The 17193-nt window shown below is 50.0% G+C and overlaps 2 protein-coding genes across 2 annotated transcripts; both read left to right on the top strand.

Annotated features, from left to right (window-relative positions):
• Positions 1-7743: 7743 nt before the first annotated feature.
• On the top strand, positions 7744-8926 carry MIA (MIA SH3 domain containing). Its single transcript, XM_007942972.2, has 4 exons — positions 7744-7870; positions 7963-8096; positions 8514-8624; positions 8903-8926. Exons 1-4 carry the CDS (start codon positions 7744-7746, stop codon positions 8924-8926), a joined length of 396 nt encoding a protein of 131 aa, XP_007941163.2.
• Positions 8927-9898: 972 nt separating this feature from the next.
• On the top strand, positions 9899-14670 carry RAB4B (RAB4B, member RAS oncogene family). Its single transcript, XM_007942971.2, has 7 exons — positions 9899-9914; positions 10988-11068; positions 11348-11462; positions 12836-12898; positions 12978-13132; positions 14341-14436; positions 14555-14670. The coding sequence occupies exons 1-7, from the start codon at positions 9899-9901 to the stop codon at positions 14668-14670; spliced, it is 642 nt and encodes a 213-aa protein (XP_007941162.1).
• The last annotated feature ends 2523 nt before the right edge of the window (positions 14671-17193 follow it).

Genomic DNA, 17193 nt, shown 5'->3' with positions numbered 1-17193 from the left:
ACTTCTGGTAGAGAGGGATTTACTGGAGAAAACCGGGTGCTTGTGAAATTGTTGGATAGCGGTGGCAGTGTGGGTTAGAAACGTGTAGTTCAAGTTTGTAGGCCCTGACTGAACTGCAGTCCAGAGTTCAGGAAGATGCCACTAGTGCTGCCAGGCAGCCCAGAATAACTCGATTCCACAGATGAAGCTGCTGACCAGACGTGGGCACAGAACGTGTGGCCGCCTCAAACCCAGCGCGTCTGACCTTGCAGGCCAGCTGCCAGCCGGGAGCATCAGCAAAGTGGCTGCAGTGAATTCCCCTTCAGTACCCTGGTGGCATAAAGGGTAAGGACTTGGCTGCTAACTGAAAAGCTGACTGAAGCTTTTCAGCAAAAGACCTGGGGGTCAGTTTCCATCAAGGCTGCTGTCTAGAAACCCCGTGGGGCAGCTCTGTTCTCAGGTGGGGTTGCTGTGTGGCACCTAGCAACAAGAGCCTAACCTTGGGAGAGTCCAGGAAATAAAATTTGTGGCTAGGCAGCCTGCCCCAGCTGAACTTGTGAAAGAAGGGGAAATCGAATGAGAGGGACCCCTTAGCAATCTCTGTGACATCTAGCCTGGAAAGTGTTTAAATGGACTTGTAGAAGCTTATCACCAGGAACTCTTTCTAATGCCATGTAAGTTGGAAAAGGATCAATTGCTGGATGGAGAAAACCACAAAAAAATAAAACAGGTTAAGTTCTCTCTGGACATTGCCCGTCAGTGCGCTTAGCCTGCTCCGTGGTCTTAGTTAAAGGGAAACATTGGCAAGGGTTAGAAGCGATAAAAGACACAGAGCACCAATTGTATACTCTGCCTGTATCATGGGAAATTGCCTTCTTCAAATAGTATAGGGAAGAAGTGGAAACATCTCGCCCTACCACGCTGACCACCATGGGCCTGGTGGTTAAGTACATGGGTTCTGTGGTTAGAAGAGGCGCCCTGGTGGCCCAGTGGTTCAGGTGCTTGACTGCAAGCCTAAAGATCTGTGCTTCAAACCTACTAGTTGCTCTGTGGGAGAACCATATGGCAGCCTGCTTCTTTAAAGATGTATAGCCTGGAAACTGTGGGACAGTTCTCTGAGTAGAGCTATGAGTGGGAATTGGCTCGAGGGCTGTGGATTTGTTTGCTTTGGTTTGGTGGTTCAATGATCCTGGTTTCTACTCAGATGGCTGTGATCTCATGGCCAGTCAGTGTCCCTATTGTGAGCTTCAGTCTCTGTTTATCAGTATCGTGATGTTTGCCCTATACACACATACACACACACACACAACTAGACACTCGAAGTCAGCAGATACTTGCTGAGTACCTGTTACATGTTGAATGCTGTTCTAGACACAAGATAAGCAGTGGTGAATACCGGTAGGGTAGATTTCAGATGCTATGATCTGATGAGAATAAAACAGTACAAGGTAATGGAGGGCTGGGCCCTGGGTGATCAAGGAATGCCGCTCGGAGGTCCGTGTGGAAGATCCTGGATAGAATGGGAGAATGTGGAACAAAACTCAAAATCATTAAAGAATGTGCAGCCTTGTGGGAAGCCTTGAAGCAGAGGTGCTCCTGACCCACAGAAACAGATAGTTAAATATTGACTTAAAGATGCTGAATTTTGGAGTAATAAAGTGACGAAGCATTAAACCGATAGGGTTTCCAAGGCTGTAATCTTTATGGAAGCACGCCTTGTCTTTTTTCTGTGGAACAGCAGTGGGTTTAAACTGCCAGCCTTTTGGTTAGCAGCTGAATGCTTTAACCACTGTGCCACTAGCATTCCTTATGAAGCAGTGTTGTTAGGTGCCATCAGGTTGGCTCTGACTCGGCGACCCCGTGTACAACAGGATGAAGTACCGCCTGGTGGTGCACAGTCCTTGCCACATCTGAGCGCATCATTGGAGCCACTGTGTCGGACCATCTTGCTGAGGGCCTTCCCCTTTTTTGCTGACCCTCCTGTTCACCAGGCATACTCTTCTCCAGGCAATGGTCCCTTCTGACAACATGACCAAAGTAGGTGAGTTGAAGTCTGTCTATTCTTGCTTCCAAGGAGCATTCTGTCTGCACTTCTTTCCAGGACACATTTGTTCGTTCTGGAAGTCCACGGTACTTTCAGTATTCTTCACCAACACCACAACTCGAAAGCATCAACTCTTCTTCGGTCTTCCTTACTCACTGTCCAGCTTTCACACATATGTGACGATTGCAAACACCATGGCTAGGGTTAGATTCACCTTTGTCTATCAGAAGCAATAGATAATACATTGAGTTTTGGTAAGCCAGGTCACTTCTGTTCCTTGTATCCTTTGTTGCCTCATCACTAATATGGGGGGAGGAGGCTCGGTGTCCATGGCTAATACTTACTATGTTCTGATTTTCAAGTATCCTTAATACTTTCTGTGTGATCTCATTTACATACCTGATATGACATATTTGTTTAGTGGTTAATTGTTTCCCTCAGTGAAGAGGTTATGTTCCTTGATGACTTTCCAGGACCTAGCATAGGATGTTGGAGCTGTGGTAACACAGCCGTTAAGCACTTGGCTCCTAAATGAAAGGTCTGTGGTTTGAACCTACCAGCTGCTCTGTGGCATAAAGATGAGGCCATCTGCTTCCATAAAGATGGTGCCCATCTTGGAAACCCTATAGGGCGGGTCTGTTGTGTCCTACAGGGTCGCCACTGACTCAGTGGCAGTGGGTTTGGTTTTTTGGTTTGGCAAACAATAGCAACAAAGTATTGAGTATACACTCAAATAGTGAATGAAGTAGTAAATAATGGAAAAAGTCAAACATGCATTAAAAAAAAGAATGGTACATAGAACCCATATTCCCGGTTTCCCCTGTTATCACTTTGTAGCCAAATTATATGTCATCCCAGTCCTCACCCACTTTCTCTTCACCTCTGCTAGAATTATTTTGAAGCAAATTGCAGATACCTATTACTACAATGGGTCTCTCCTCATTCAGAGCAAAGAATGAAGAAAGCTAAAGAAGCTTGGAAACAATTGGTCAGAAGGACTGGGAGACCAGGAGAACTAGATGGTGCCCGGCTACCACTGTCAGCCACTCAGAAAGGGATGAATGTGGGAGATCTTGGATAGAGTGGAAGAACAATGTGGAACAAAACTCAAATTCATTAAAAAAATAAAATAATAGGTGTACTGATCTGATAGAGCCTGTTGAGACCCCCAAGACTATGGCGCCTAGCTACCCTTCAGGTTTGGAACAGAGGTTTAAGTAATGCTCTGAAAGATAACAACCACAGGTCCACAATCCCACCTTTAACAATAGTAATTCTTTAACATCACTGAGTATTCAGTGTTCTCATTTTCAGTATGTTTATACGTAAGTTTGGATATACTTTGAGTCAGGATCCAAATCAGGTCCACACATTGTGACTGGTTGATTGGTCCCTTGAGTCTGTTAGTCTAGAACACTCCTCAGTCCCACGTTTTCCGTTTCCCTGGCAGTTCATTAAAGAAACCAGGTTCATCATAGAGAGTCCCACAGTCTGGATCTTGGCTGATGGCATCCTTGTGGTTCACTTCATGTGTTTCTCTGCCCTCTGTCAAGTCCATTGAATGGGTGTATTTAACCCTTGTAAGAGCCCTATGATAGGAGCTCTGGTGGTGTAGTGCCTAAGGCATTTCACGGCTAACCAGAAGGCTGGTGGTTCAAACCCACCAGGCACTCCTTGGAAGAAAGGTTGGGCAATCTACTTCCATAGTGATACTACCTTGGAAACCCAAGGAGGGGTCACCATGAGTCGGATACGACTCGGCAGTAGTGGGTTGCTTGTTTTGGGTTTGAAAGAGCCCTGTGAGGCAGAACAGCATAGTGAAGGGTGTGGCCCTGAAGCCAAATCTACTCCCTCCACTTCCTAGCTGTGTGACCTCACACAAATTCCTTAACTTTATGCTTCTGTGTGATGCAGTGAACTACTTAATATGGCTCTTTAGGTATGATCTTTGTGACACCCACTAGATGACGCTGTGGGACTATGGAAATGTGAGGTGCTCATGGCCCACCAAAGAGACTGAATAGCTTGGTAATAATGTAAATGAGGTACTAGACACCATTGTGTGGGTGAGACCATGCAAATAAGATGTATGGAACCCTAACATGATCCGTCAGTTTTGCTATCTCGCTAGGCTTGAAATGAGCCATACCAGAGGCAGAAGGGGGAATCTCACTGCCGTCAAGGAAGAAGACCTAGAAGGGAGAGCTGGGACACAGATGCACCCATGTTCAATGGAGCACTATTCACAATGGCAAAGAGATGGGAGCAACCCAAGTGCCCATCAACAGAAAGATGGATAACCAAACTATGGTACTTACATGAAGTAGAATATTACGGAACACTGAAGAATAACGTAGAATCTGTGAAACACCACATAATGTGGGTGAACTTGGAGGAGATTATGCTGAGTGAAAAAAGTCAATCACAGAAGGACATACATTGCATTAGTTCACTATTGTATGAAGTCAAAAGGTTTATATATGGAAGGAAATTTTCTTTGTTGGTTACCAAGGGTGGGAGGGGATGGAAAGGGAACACTGCTAGAAAGGTGGAGACAGGTATTGATTTGGGTGAAGAGAAGGGCAATGTACCAAAAGCGAGCCATCAACACGGTATCACTAAAGGAGAGGAAGACACAGAGGTACATGGGAGGTACAGACAACAAAGATGAACCCTTTTACATACACAATACTGTGTTGTCAGTAATAACAAACAATCTATGGGTAAATAGATGGGTGGACAGGCTGAATGATAGGGTTAGGCAAAAGAAAATATACCCATGACTATATATAAGGTTGGCAGATATTTCTACATATATGTGTGTGCTATAACATATGTGTGCTGTAAGAATGTCCATATATGTAATAGAGCTAAGAAGGGGCAAAGTTAGAAGTTCCTGGCCACAGCCAACCACCCTGAGTGTGGTAATTACGTTTGTGTGTCATTGGCTGGGCTGGTTGAGTGAGTGGCTGAGCAGCTGGATGTAGTTATTCCCTCTGGTGAGCTTGGTAATTAACCCCATGGTGGAATCTATTGGAGCATCTGAGGAGCTGCTTTAGGGCTGTGGGCTGCTTTCTGTGTATTAGAAGCAGCTTTGGGAATGGCCTCTAGCTCATGGCATGCTTGAACCCTGCATGTAGCCCAGCCGTTGTTCAGTAGCCTGCCATGTTGCCCTGCTGCTCTTGGGACTTGCTTTCAAGGCTTGAATCGATGGCCTGTCCTGTGGTTTGGTACTATTGGGACTGTGCCATTTTATTTGTTGACCTTGAGGTTGTCAGCCTCAGCAGCCAGCAGATGCCTGAGTGAAGAAAAGTCTCTAGCTTCAGTGGGCCGGGAGCAAGAGGCAGAGCTGAAGCCCCAGGTCAAGGGCCTTTCACCCAGCCCCTAGAGCCTGACACTTTGAACTTGGACTTCTAGCCTCCAGAACTGTAAGAAAAGAAACGCCTGTTTGGTCAGAGCGGCACTAGGGAACCAAAACACTGAGGGAGTGATTAGTTGGACCTGTGGGCTCGGGACCATGGTTGGCAGGGGTCATCAAGCTCAATTGGCATAACATACTACACAAAAACACTGTTCTACATCCTACTTTGATGAATAGCGACTGAGGTCTTGAAAGTTTGCAAGCAGCCATCTGGATGCAACAATGGGTCTCGTCCAAAGCAAAGAACAAAGAAAGACAAAGAAGCTTAGAAACAATTAGTAAGGGACTGCGAGACCATGAGACCAGGAGAACTAGATGGTGCCTGGCTACCACTGTCAACCACTCAGAAAGGGATGAATGCAGGAGATCTTGGATAGAGTGGGAGAACAATGTGGAGCAAAACTCAAATTCATTAAAAAAAAAAAAAAAAAAAAAACAGATGTACTGATCTGATAGAGCCTGTTGAGACCCCTGAGACTATGGCTCCTAGCTGCCCTTCAGGTCTGGAACTGAACTCCTGTGGCTTCCAACCAAACAGCAGACAGGCACATGGGGTGAACATTCACATCAGGTAGATACACTCCTTAGACCGATCAATTGTGGGAGACCAGAAGGGCAGTGTTTGCACAGGGAGACACCTGGGGGGGAAGGGCAGGAATGCATAGCAAAGGAGGATACAGCAGAGGTAACTACGGGGAAGACTGAAGTCAGGATCATGAAACAAAATGTGTGTGAACGGTATGGAAAATGAATTTGCTGTGAACTTTCACCCAAATCACAATAAAAATGAAAAAAGACCCAGGAGTAGAGCTTGTCTTGGGCCTGAGATCTCTGCAGAGAGAGAGCAGCAGCAGCGGCAAGAGACTGGCAGTAGACGAAGCAGTGAGCGTCCCAGGCCACAAGGAGAAGGCTGGTGCCTTGGGCAGGAGGCTTGCTGACGGCGTGGGGTGCGTCTTTGTGCGCCTATCAGCAGAGCTAAAGGAGCCCTGTAACACTGCGTGGGGCAGGGCACTGGCTGAGGCCAGAGACGTGTCCCTGTGGCACAGCTGAGAAGAGCCTGTCCTGATCCCAGAATTACATCCTAAGCGTTCCTAAACCTGAATTGTATGTAACCGATTCCTTCACTAATAAACCCCGTAATTGTATTTGTGAGTTTTACGTGGCCATTGCAACAAATAAACCCAGCAGAGAGAGAGAGTGCGATTGGGAGGGAGAGCTGGTGTCAGAACTGGTCAAAAGGTTGGAGGGAGGTAGCATGTCTGACCTCCACCTCGTAGGAATCAGCCTTGGGCAGTGAGGTTCTGGATCCTCCTTCCCCCTTGTGAAGTTAGAGGCACCCCCCCCCCAGCCCATTTTGCATTCTGTTTCAATGTAAAATGCATTTATACTCAACGCCTTATGGGGGTGGTGCAGAATATTGAGTCAGTAGAGTCAAGCATTTGAAAAATACATGGTGGAAAAAAACAAACAAACATGGTGACTGTAACTCTTAGCACTTCTTATTATCCCCATTTTACAGATGAGAAAAGTGAGGCTCTGGAGGATCACCCAAGATCACCCAGTCAGAAAATGCCTTCTTCTTGTTTGCCATGGAGTTGGCCCTGACTCATAGCAACCCCTCCTTGGGGCTACAGAAGTAAATTGCCCAACCTTCCTTCCGAGGAGTGGCTGGTAGGTTTGAACCGCCAGCCTTCTAGTTAGCAGTCAAGTGCCTTAGGCACTATGCTACCAGAGCTCCCAGAAAACGGCTTAGGAGGGTTAATAATGATCCAAGTGGGACATTGCCTGCCCGCCTGCCTAAGGCCCAGTGTACAATATTCACTCAGTACTTGAGAGCTAAGGCTGGCTGTTACCTGAAATCAAAGGGCTGCCTTGTTCCCCTGCCCCCTTAGGACAGGAAATTCCAAGGTGGCTTTCCAAGTTGGCTCCTCTAGTTCTGTCCCTGGAAGGGAGAGTAGAGGGGCCTAGTCTAGGTACCTAAGCAGATCCAAGAGGGGATGGAATTGAATATCTCAACCTGCCTGTCTGGGCCTCTCTGATTGTTGAGGGGGTGGCTGTCACTTGGGAGTGGCCTAGGCTGCTTTGGTCCTATCTGGGCATTTCCTTGGGCTACCAGCCCTCACCCTGCCCTTGAAATGGTTCTGGCTGGATAGCAGCCCCTAGGAGAAATTTGGGACTAGTTTGGGGCGGGGACAAGCTCAAGAACACAGGTTTCCTTGTGTTGCTGGAGAGAGGGAAGGCAGGGGGAAACTGGAGACCCTGTTCCCACTCTGGGGCTCTCTCTTGCTCACAGTCCATGATGGCTTGGTCCTCAGTGATCTTTGGTGTCATCATCTTGCTGTTTGCCTTCCCAGGGCCTACTGTTGGGGGCCGCCCCATGCCCAAACTGGCTGATCGGAAGCTGTGTGCTGATGAGGAATGCAGCCGTAAGAGTGGCAGGGGGGTGACTAGTGGCAGGGGGGTTGCCAGCTAGCCTGTGTGTGGTGAGGGGCTATCACGCCTTTCTTTCCTTCCTCAGACCCCATCTCCATGGCTGTGGCCCTTCAGGACTACGTGGCCCCTGACTGCCGCTTCCTGACCATATACAGGGGCCAAGTGGTGTATGTCTTCTCCAAGCTGAAGGGCCGTGGGCGGCTCTTCTGGGGAGGCAGCGTGAGTTGGGAGACTGAAAGGGGGTTGTGGTGATAGTGCTTCCAATTTTTCACCTGAAGGGAAAATGTGAAGAAGTGAAACAGATGGGAGACATTTTGGGGGATACTGTGACCTACTTCACTTTTACTTTGTTTAGCAATCAGAGCACGGACTCTGGTGCCAGGTTTTATTGTAGACACTGAAGATAAAGCGGGAAACAATCCCTTTTATTCTGGGGGAGGGGGTGGGCAGTTAGCAAGCGGAGAATTCATATAAAGTGACTGGGAGGCAACTTTGATCGAGAAGTCAGAGAAGATCTCTAGGAAGGTGACATGTAGGCTGAGTGCGGAGATCAGAGGGAAGAGATGGTGGAAAGGCCTTCAGCAGAAACCACCTTGCCATTTTCCCAGACCCCAGCTTTGAACTCTTCTTCCTCAGGTTCAGGGAGATTACTATGAAGACCTGGCGGCTCGCCTGGGCTATTTCCCTAGTAGCATTGTCCGTGAGGACCAGACTCTGAAACCTGGCAAAATCGACGTCAAGACAGACGTAAGTGCCCCGGGGGGCTGGGAGTTGGATCTGGAGGAAAGACACTTGGATTGCCGTGATGGGTGGTCGCTTGTGTGTGTTGGGACAAATTCTTTACCTGCCTCAGTTATCTAACTTGTAAAATGGGGAAGATTTCTAAGCCCGTTGCAGATGTGATAGCCCTTGCGTGACCAAACTTGCTCTCCGCGGCCACAGCCTTTGATAAAACCACTGGATCCGTTGTGGCGTGACGTTTGGTTTTCTCTGCATGTTTCCCCTTTCTCTTTCTCTTTTTTCAGAAATGGGATTTCTACTGCCAGTGAGCTCAGCCTACCGCTGCCCCTGCTGTCTTCCCTCCCTGACTTGATGCAAATACATCGGCTGAGTGCAAACTGCGGATCTCTGTGGTCTCTGGGGTGGGGCAAGGATTTACAAAGGAAATGTTTCTCCAGGTTCCTGAATCTAACCAATCAACCCACTGAATGTGCTTTACGTCAAACGTTGCTGGGCAGATTCCCACTGAGTAAAGACCCTTTGCTCCAAGCTGAGTAGTGGAGGCGGGCTCCTAAATTTAGATGGGTTATAAGCAAATGAGAAGACAGAACAACCTAAACTGCCTAATTGGTGGACTATATTGTCCTCTGTAGACCAATGGGAGGGAGTTGAACTATTGGGAATGAGTGAGAATATAAGGTCATAAATCGCAGAACAGATGTTTCCTTGGAAGATTGCGAAGGGAGTCGGGAGGTAACCTGTGCGTATCGTCCTAATTTTTAGCTTTCCTACTTTTGAACTCAGCAATTGCCACCGTCCAGCTGAACATCCGCTACTCTCACAGACCCTTTTGCTCAATCGGCCCTTACCTCTTTAACATTCGTATCCCCGCCCCCAAATCCTCTCCTACCCAATCCGGAGTCTCACCTCAGCCTCCGACTTCCTGACCAAATCCGTTCCCCGTCTCCGCGAAGCCTCTCTGCACCGCCTACTCCCTCTGGGTCCGCCAATCCCTGGTCTTGGTCCCGCCCCCTTTGACCCGGCCCCTCTCACGCCACCAATCCGCGTAGTTTTCCCCGCCCACTACCCCCTAAGTCAGCCAATCCCTTCCTTTGAAAAGCGTGGCCTGGAGTCCCCCTGCCCTAGCGGGTCGCGCCGGAGGGGGTGGAGGCGGAAGTGGCGGCGCCAGGCCTGGGGAGTAGGAAGGAATCGGGGCTGCAGCCGGAGTGGAGCGGCTGCCAGCCGAGGAGCAGGCGCGGCCGCGGCGCCATATTGAGGCCCTAAGCGGCCGCTACTGAGTCATGGCCGAGACCTACGGTGAGAGTGGTGGGTTCAAGCTGTGGGTCTGGGGGCTGGGCACAGAGAGGATGCGGCCTGTGGAGGATAGGGCGGGGCTTAAACGTCAGGGGGCGGGGTCTAATGTTATGGGGCCGGGCTTTGTGGATGCTGGGTGGGGCTTGGTGTGTCAAAGGCTGAATTTAATCAGCTTGGGCGGAGCCTGAGAGGCTGGTACTTGGGTTGGATGGAGCCGAGGGCGGGATTTGAAGGCTAAGCTCTGGTTAAATCCTACCTAGACCTTGAAGGAAGGGGTGGCCTTAATATATTGGGGCGGAGCCTGATTGGATGGGGCGGGACTGACTATGTGAATGGCAGGGGTCGGGCTTAATGGAATAGAATGAATTATGTAGGAATGATGTGGTTTGAGAGGTCCGGTTGGAGATGGGTTGCACTTGGTGGGACTCAGTGATGAGGGGTGGAGTTTGCTTAAACTTGAGGCAAATAGGGGCAAGGCCTTGGGCCAAAGGAGGGAAGGAGGGGTTGGGATTGGAAAATACAAATACGGAAAATACAGAAAAGCAGAGGGAACCAGCTTGTCATTTCCAGAGAGTGTAATGAAGGCCAGGAACTGTATTGGAATGAATGAGTCAAGAGTGATGGAGATGAAGTTGAGAGGGGTAAGAGTCAGATCAGACAGGGCCCTTGTCCTTGATCAGATGGCTTTCAAAAGGCTATGGTAATGTAGTTAAAATCTTGACTCTGGCGCCAGTTGACCTGGGTTTCAATCCCAGTTCTGCTAGCTACTTCCTCGTTGTTTGACCTTGGCTATGTCAGTTAACCTGCCTCCAATTTCCGCATCTGGAAAATGGGGGATAAGTATAGTATAACCCCCTATAGTTTTCCTAAGGATTAAGTGAGCTGTTGATATAAGCAAAAATGTTAGAACAGTGCCCCGTGGTAAGCACTATGAACAGGAATCTGCTGCTGCTATTATCTGTTGCTGCCTGTGTCTACTTCTGTCCCTGTAACTGTGATGGTCTCTTGGTTTCCACCTTTTTCTCTGTATCCATCTCTTCTTACGGGTAACCCTGTCATTGGCTCCATCTGCCCAGACTTCCTCTTCAAATTCCTGGTGATCGGCAGTGCTGGAACTGGCAAATCATGTCTCCTTCACCAGTTCATTGAGAATAAGTGTGAGTTCTTGGGAGCTGTGGCATGGGTGCATAAGTGTGAGTTCTTGGGGGGTGTGGCATGGGTAAATGGGCAGCTGATGGGGGTGGGCAGGGCTGACCGAGTGCAACCCGAGTGCTGGCTCCTTGGTCCTTGCCTTGGTGTTTGCTCCTTGCTAGGTCCTCCTTGAGCCTCAGACAACCCAGCAATGAGAATGGGTTTGTAAAGACTGAGGGGGCTGTGGAGGGTAGGGATCCTCTGAGCCTTGGCACCGTCTCCTCCTTTCTCCCTCCACCTTCCAGTTAAGCAGGACTCCAATCACACCATCGGCGTGGAGTTTGGATCCCGGGTGGTCAACGTGGGTGGGAAGACTGTGAAGCTACAGATTTGGGACACGGCTGGCCAGGAGCGGTTTCGGTAGGTGGGCACTGAGTGGGCCGGACCCCCAAGGAGAGAGAGAGAGGAGGGTAGAGAAGTTCAGAGTCACTTGGAGATACAGGAAGGAGACGATGAGATGGTAGACAAGGAGAGGGTAGGAGAGATAAGAGACCATGATTAGCTGAGATATAAAGCCAAGGATAGAGGGAGTCCTGGAGGGAGAAAGAGGCAATGAGAGAAAAAATTAATAGCGAAAGAAGCACGTAGAAAGCAAGAGAGCCAGGGAAAGACAGACCCCCAGAGACTCTGTGATAGACCCATATGGCCAGAGGAGTGGAGACATGCCTGGGAAGAAAGGAGGCCTGACGAGAAAGGAAGACTTGGGGGTTAGCAGAAGAGATTGAGAGAGGGAGAGACTAAAACACAAAGAGAAGGAAATTTGAAAGAGAGACACACATTCTCACCAAGGGAGAAAGCTTGACAGTAACTGAAAGAGAGGACGAGAAAGATCACGGAGAGGAGGAGAGGCCAGTTCAGAGGTAGAGGCAAGACAGAGTCTTGAAGAGTTGGGCAGATGTGTTCAGAGATGGAGAAATGGATGTGTGAGGGAGAGACCTGCACAGGGCCCAACAGAGTAGGTCTGCAGGAAATGTCAGCAGAAAAGTACAGAGGCACATAGAAACCTGAAGAGAGAGTCAGAAACGGAGATAGAAGCCAAGGAGAGAGAAGAGAGTGAGTCCAGTCCATAGAGAGGTGTGGTCTCTGGCAGCTACTAAGTCATATCTGTGTGTCATTCGCGCCATGAGGTATACAGAGCCCAGAGACAGACAGAAGGGGTCAAAGGAGAGATGGGTGTATGACATGGGCTGAGCCCAGGGGAAGTGCTCTGCAGATGTTTGTGGAGTGATGCCATGAGCTGCTGAGGGACCCAGAGCGGGCAACACGGGGAAATGCAGAGTTGGCCACATTGGGGAGAGGAGTCATCTCCCAGACACAGCAGGAGATGGGCAGACAGACAGAGTTAGCACCGGCTAGGTCAGCAGAGGGGAGATGCTCTGAAAGTGGTGAATGAATGAACGAATGAATGAGTGGATGGGAAGGTGAGGGCAAGGATAAGGGAGAGAGAGCTGAACAAAATTAGAGACACATACATACAAGAGAGAGAAAGAGAAACCAGTGAAGCAACAATGACGGAGCGACTCAGACACAGGCAGACAGACAGACAGCTAAGTGAGAGAGATTGAGCGAGGATGCAAGATAGAGGAATTACAGTAAGAGCAGTCCAGGACCAGGTTTTGGGGTAGGCCAGCAGTAAAGGAGGGTCTCTGAAACACCAGTCTTTCTCTACAGAGGGGGGCAGTCTCGGGTTAGACCCCAGCCTCGGGGGTGACTGGGTCCCCCTGGCCCCACAGGTCGGTGACCCGGAGTTATTACCGAGGGGCGGCTGGAGCCCTGCTGGTGTACGACATCACCAGGTGCGTACAGGGCGTGGGTGGGCAGGGCACGGACAGCCCCTCTCCTGCGCCTGCCTCCCCCTCTCTCCCTCCTCCGCAGCCGGGAGACATACAATTCGCTGGCCGCCTGGCTGACAGACGCCCGCACGCTGGCCAGCCCCAATATTGTGGTCATCCTCTGTGGCAACAAGAAGGACCTGGAGCCTGAGCGTGAGGTCACTTTCCTGGAGGCCTCCCGCTTTGCCCAGGAGAATGGTGAGGGCCGTGTGGGTGGTGGGGGGTGGGCAGTCCACCCAGCCGTCTCTGTGGGTGCCTATGCAGGGATGTGTGGAGGTCCTACGCTCTGTGCTCACGGCCAGACATTGTCGTGGCAGCACTGTGGCGCCACGCTGGTCCTCAGTCTCTTCGTCTGGTAAATGGGTTCACACTGTGTCTGCCTCACAGCCAGAGCGCTGTGACAGTTAAGTGGCTTCGTAGGAGAAAGCCCTCAGAGCTGCCAGGTCAATAGTGGGTGCTCGGCAGATCTGGCTGTGGTTTCTGTTGTCGTGAGGAGGTAGCACAGGGTATTGTCAACTGGGGTGACAAGCTGATACAAGTAGAGATTGCAAACTCAGGTGGCCCCAGGGGACAGGCACATTTTGTGAATAAGGGAGGAAGGAATAGAATAGGCCCCAAGGTAGGGCAGTGGCACCAAGCGGAGGAGACAGGACCCACAGGTCTGTCAAGATATGCAAAATGCACATTCAGTTGAAACCATGTTGGCCAGACCAACCCCATGTGTGTGTTGGGATCAGCTCATGGTCCACTAGTTGTAACCTTTAGGCTTACAATAGGTTTTGCCATTGGAGAGTTGTGGGTTTGAATCCCAGCTCTTTCTTACTGTGAGGTCTTGGCAAGTGGCTTACAGTAGACGATGGTGGGTCTGAGTCCATGCTAGGTGGTTCTGGGGGCACGGCCATGAAGTCAGCCGTGGGCCCAGCCCTCAAGGGGTTCACCTTCCAGTGGGGTTTGGGGAACAGGCCTATTTTCTGATAGAGCCCTGAGGGGTTAGGGCCAGAGCCTGGCCAGAGCGGTGCAGGTAGGGGGGTTGGGCCCAGGATGGGGGAAGAGTCGGTAGAGGAGTAGGGACTGGAAAGGGGGAGGCACAGGCAGAGGTGTCGGGCTGGGATGGGGGAGACATAAGCATAGAGGTTGGAATTGCGATAGGGGACATCCAGGGGCTTATAGGAGCCCAGAGGAGGCACCTGACTCAACCTGAGAGATTAGGGAGGACTTCCTGGAGGAGGGGACAGTCTCAGCTGAGTTCTAAAGGAAGAGCCAGCGGGTATATGGGAAGGGCAGAGGAACAGCATGTGCAAGGACCTGGAGTGAGGGCAGGTGGAGAACATTTGAGGAACAAAATGGGAGGGTTGGAGGATGACTACTGACTGAGGCCCTGACCCACTGAATGTCTGTCCCTCCAGAGCTGATGTTCCTGGAGACCAGCGCGCTCACAGGCGAGAATGTGGAGGAGGCCTTCCTGAAGTGTGCTCGGACCATCCTGAACAAGATCGACTCAGGTAAGGCCCCTGACTGGCTGGCGGGTGTGTGTGTGTGCGTGTGTGTGTGTGTTGGGGGGTAAATGGGTGGGCCCAGGGGTCTCCCAGGAGCCAGGCCTGATCTCTCATCTCCCCACAGGCGAGCTAGACCCCGAGAGGATGGGCTCAGGCATTCAGTATGGGGACGCGTCCCTTCGCCAGCTGCGGCAGCCCCGGAGCGCTCAGGCCGTGGCCCCTCAGCCCTGTGGCTGCTGAGACCCGTGGAGGCAGGTGGGATGCTGGAAGCTTGGGGACAGAAGGGACAGTTCTCCTGGGAAGGGGGAGCAGGCAGTTGAACAAGATGCAGAAAAGGAGAGATGGCAAGAGGGCGAGAGTGAGAGAGGCGATGTAAAAGCCCCCGAGTTCGTGGCGCCATCTTCAGGCCACGGGAGTCTGCTGTCCTGCCCTCCCTCCAGCACTCCCCCTGCATCTCCTCACGTATTTATTGAATGCTCCTGTGTTCAGGCCCTGCTCAGGGTGGGTGCTGAGGGCGCAGCAGAGGGCAAAGCAGGTCCATGATTCCTGTCCTCGTCTGCTGACGATAAGATACCTGAGCAAATTACAGCATTTGGGAGACAAGCGCTATGGAGAAAAATTAGCAGGACAAGGAAGGGTGGCAAGGTGGAGGAGTGGAATTTAAATAGTATGATGAGGAAGGACCTCACTGAAGAGGTGACACTTGAGCAAAGACTAGAAGGAGGTGAGGCTCTGGGGGAAGTGCTCCAGGCAGAGGCAACGGCCAGGGCAGAGGCCTGAGGTAGGGCCAAGCCAGCATGAGGAAGAGGGAGGCCACCAGTGTGGCTGGAATGTATGCAGGTGGGGAGTAGCAGGAGCTGAGGTCGGCTGGGAGGGGAAGTCGGGGGCCACTGGAAGGATTCAGGCTTTCACTTTGAGTGGGAGGGAGCCATGGGAGGGTTCTGAGCAGGGAAGGGTCATAGCTTGATTCACGTGTTCATGGGCCTTGGCTGATAGGTGGAAAACAGACTGTCAGGGGAAGGGGTGGTGGCTGGGAGACCAATGAGAAGGCTCCTGCAAAGTTCAGGTGAAAGACCGTGATGTACGCAACCAGGTAGGGACAGAGGAGGGGGTTGAGAAGTGGATGAGTTCCGTGTTCTCTCTGGTCTCTCTTTCTCCAGTCTTGACCCCTCTTGATACAGCTGCTGGGATCTTTCCAAAACACAAATTTGACACTGTCCCTCCTCTGCTGAAACCATCCATGGCTCCCAAGAGCTCCTTAGCTTGGTAACTCCCCATGGCGACTGGCCCCTGCCAGGCTCACCAACTTCAGCTTGCACCGCCCCCCCCCCACCTCCCAGACTCCAGTGCGTCAGACACACTGAGATTCTTTCTGTTTCTCTGGGCCTTACACGCTGTTCCCTCTGCTAGGCGCACTCTTTCTTCTCTCTCTTCCCTGGTGTATTGGTTTCCTAGGGCTGCTGTAACAAAATGCTATAATTTCTGTGTCTTATAAGAAAAACATATATTGTCTCACAGTTCTGGAGGTTGGGAGTCTGAGATCAGGGTGTCAGCCTTGTTGATTCCTTCTTATGCTTGAAGGAGGGTCTGTTTCCAGCCTCTGGTAGCTCCAGGTGTTTCTTTACTTGCAGCTGTAGTACCACGTGGTGTCCTTCCTCTGCCTGTAGTAAAGGAGTTCTCTGGCTGTATTTCATCTGAGACTGGTTTGTTCTGGCGGTCCAGTCTATGTCTCTCTTCTAAGGACACTAATATAACCAGTTGGTGGCACAAGTGATTAAACACTTGACTACTAGCTGAAAGTTTGGTGGTTTGAACCCACACACAGGCACCTTGGAAGACAGAGGTATCTACTTCCAGAAAACACTGTGGATCAGTTCTATTCTGCACACATGGGGTGGTCATAAGTCAGAAATGACTCAATGGCAAACAACAACAGTGGCTAATTATTAACCAACAGATTCTGAAATATAAGGACACTGATCATATAGGAGGAGCTCTGGTAGCGTAGTGCCTAAGGCACTTGACTGCTAACCAGAAGGTTGGCGGTTCAAGCCCACCAGCCACTCTTTGGAAGGAAGGTTGGGCAATCTACTTCCATAGTGATACCGCCTCAGAAACCCAAGGAGGGGTCGCTATGAGTCAGGGCCGACTCGATGGCAAAATAACAATGACAACAATCACATAGGATTAGGACCTATGCTACTTCAGTATGACCTGGTGTTAACCTAAACGATCACATCTTACAACACCCTGTTTCCACATGGTCACATTCCTAAGTATGAGGGTTAAGATTTCAGCATATCTACCTCTTCTTTTTTTTTCTCACGGAATTACATGAATTCCACGTAATGTTCCAGATTTTCAAGGTACATTGTATACAACAAGGATGTTAAATTTCCCCATACCACCTTCTTCTTCTTCTTCTTTTTTTTTCAAATAATATTTTATTATGTTTTTGGTGAAGGTTTGCATAGCAGTTTAGGTTCCACAATTTTTTTATACATTGTTCAGTGACATGGATTCCGTTCTCGATGCTGCATGAACATCCTTATGAGTTCCGTTCTGGCTGTTCCTTTTCCATTCATCTAGTCTCCATGCCACCTTACCTTGTCATCTTTGTTTTAAAGTAATTGTTGACTGGTCTCATATAGATGATTTTATTTATTTATTTTTTTATTGTGATTTGGGTGAAAATTTACAGAGCAAATTCACTTTCCATACAGCAGTTCGCATACACTTTGTCTCATGACATTGACCACAATT

The sequence above is a fragment of the Orycteropus afer genome, unplaced genomic scaffold (genome assembly GCF_000298275.1).
Source record: "Orycteropus afer afer isolate SDZICR_OR568_19922 unplaced genomic scaffold, OryAfe1.0 scaffold00099, whole genome shotgun sequence".
NCBI classification, from domain to species: domain Eukaryota; kingdom Metazoa; phylum Chordata; class Mammalia; order Tubulidentata; family Orycteropodidae; genus Orycteropus; species Orycteropus afer.
This window is presented reverse-complemented; position numbering and strand designations above follow the sequence as displayed.

What these genes read in the sequence shown, in the direction of transcription:
- RAB4B (XM_007942971.2), top strand. An exon ending in CCGCTTTGCCCAGGAGAATG is followed by an intron (nt 13,133 to 14,340) that starts GTGAGGGCCGTG and finishes CTGTCCCTCCAG; the next exon opens with AGCTGATGTTCCTGGAGACC. An exon ending in CCTGAACAAGATCGACTCAG is followed by an intron (nt 14,437 to 14,554) that starts GTAAGGCCCCTG and finishes ATCTCCCCACAG; the next exon opens with GCGAGCTAGACCCCGAGAGG.
- MIA (XM_007942972.2), top strand. Translation starts at nt 7,744, where the DNA reads ATGGCTTGGTCCTCAGTGATCTTTGGTGTCATCATCTTGCTGTTTGCC. An exon ending in TGCTGATGAGGAATGCAGCC is followed by an intron (nt 7,871 to 7,962) that starts GTAAGAGTGGCA and finishes TTCCTTCCTCAG; the next exon opens with ACCCCATCTCCATGGCTGTG. An exon ending in AAATCGACGTCAAGACAGAC is followed by an intron (nt 8,625 to 8,902) that starts GTAAGTGCCCCG and finishes CTCTTTTTTCAG; the next exon opens with AAATGGGATTTCTACTGCCA.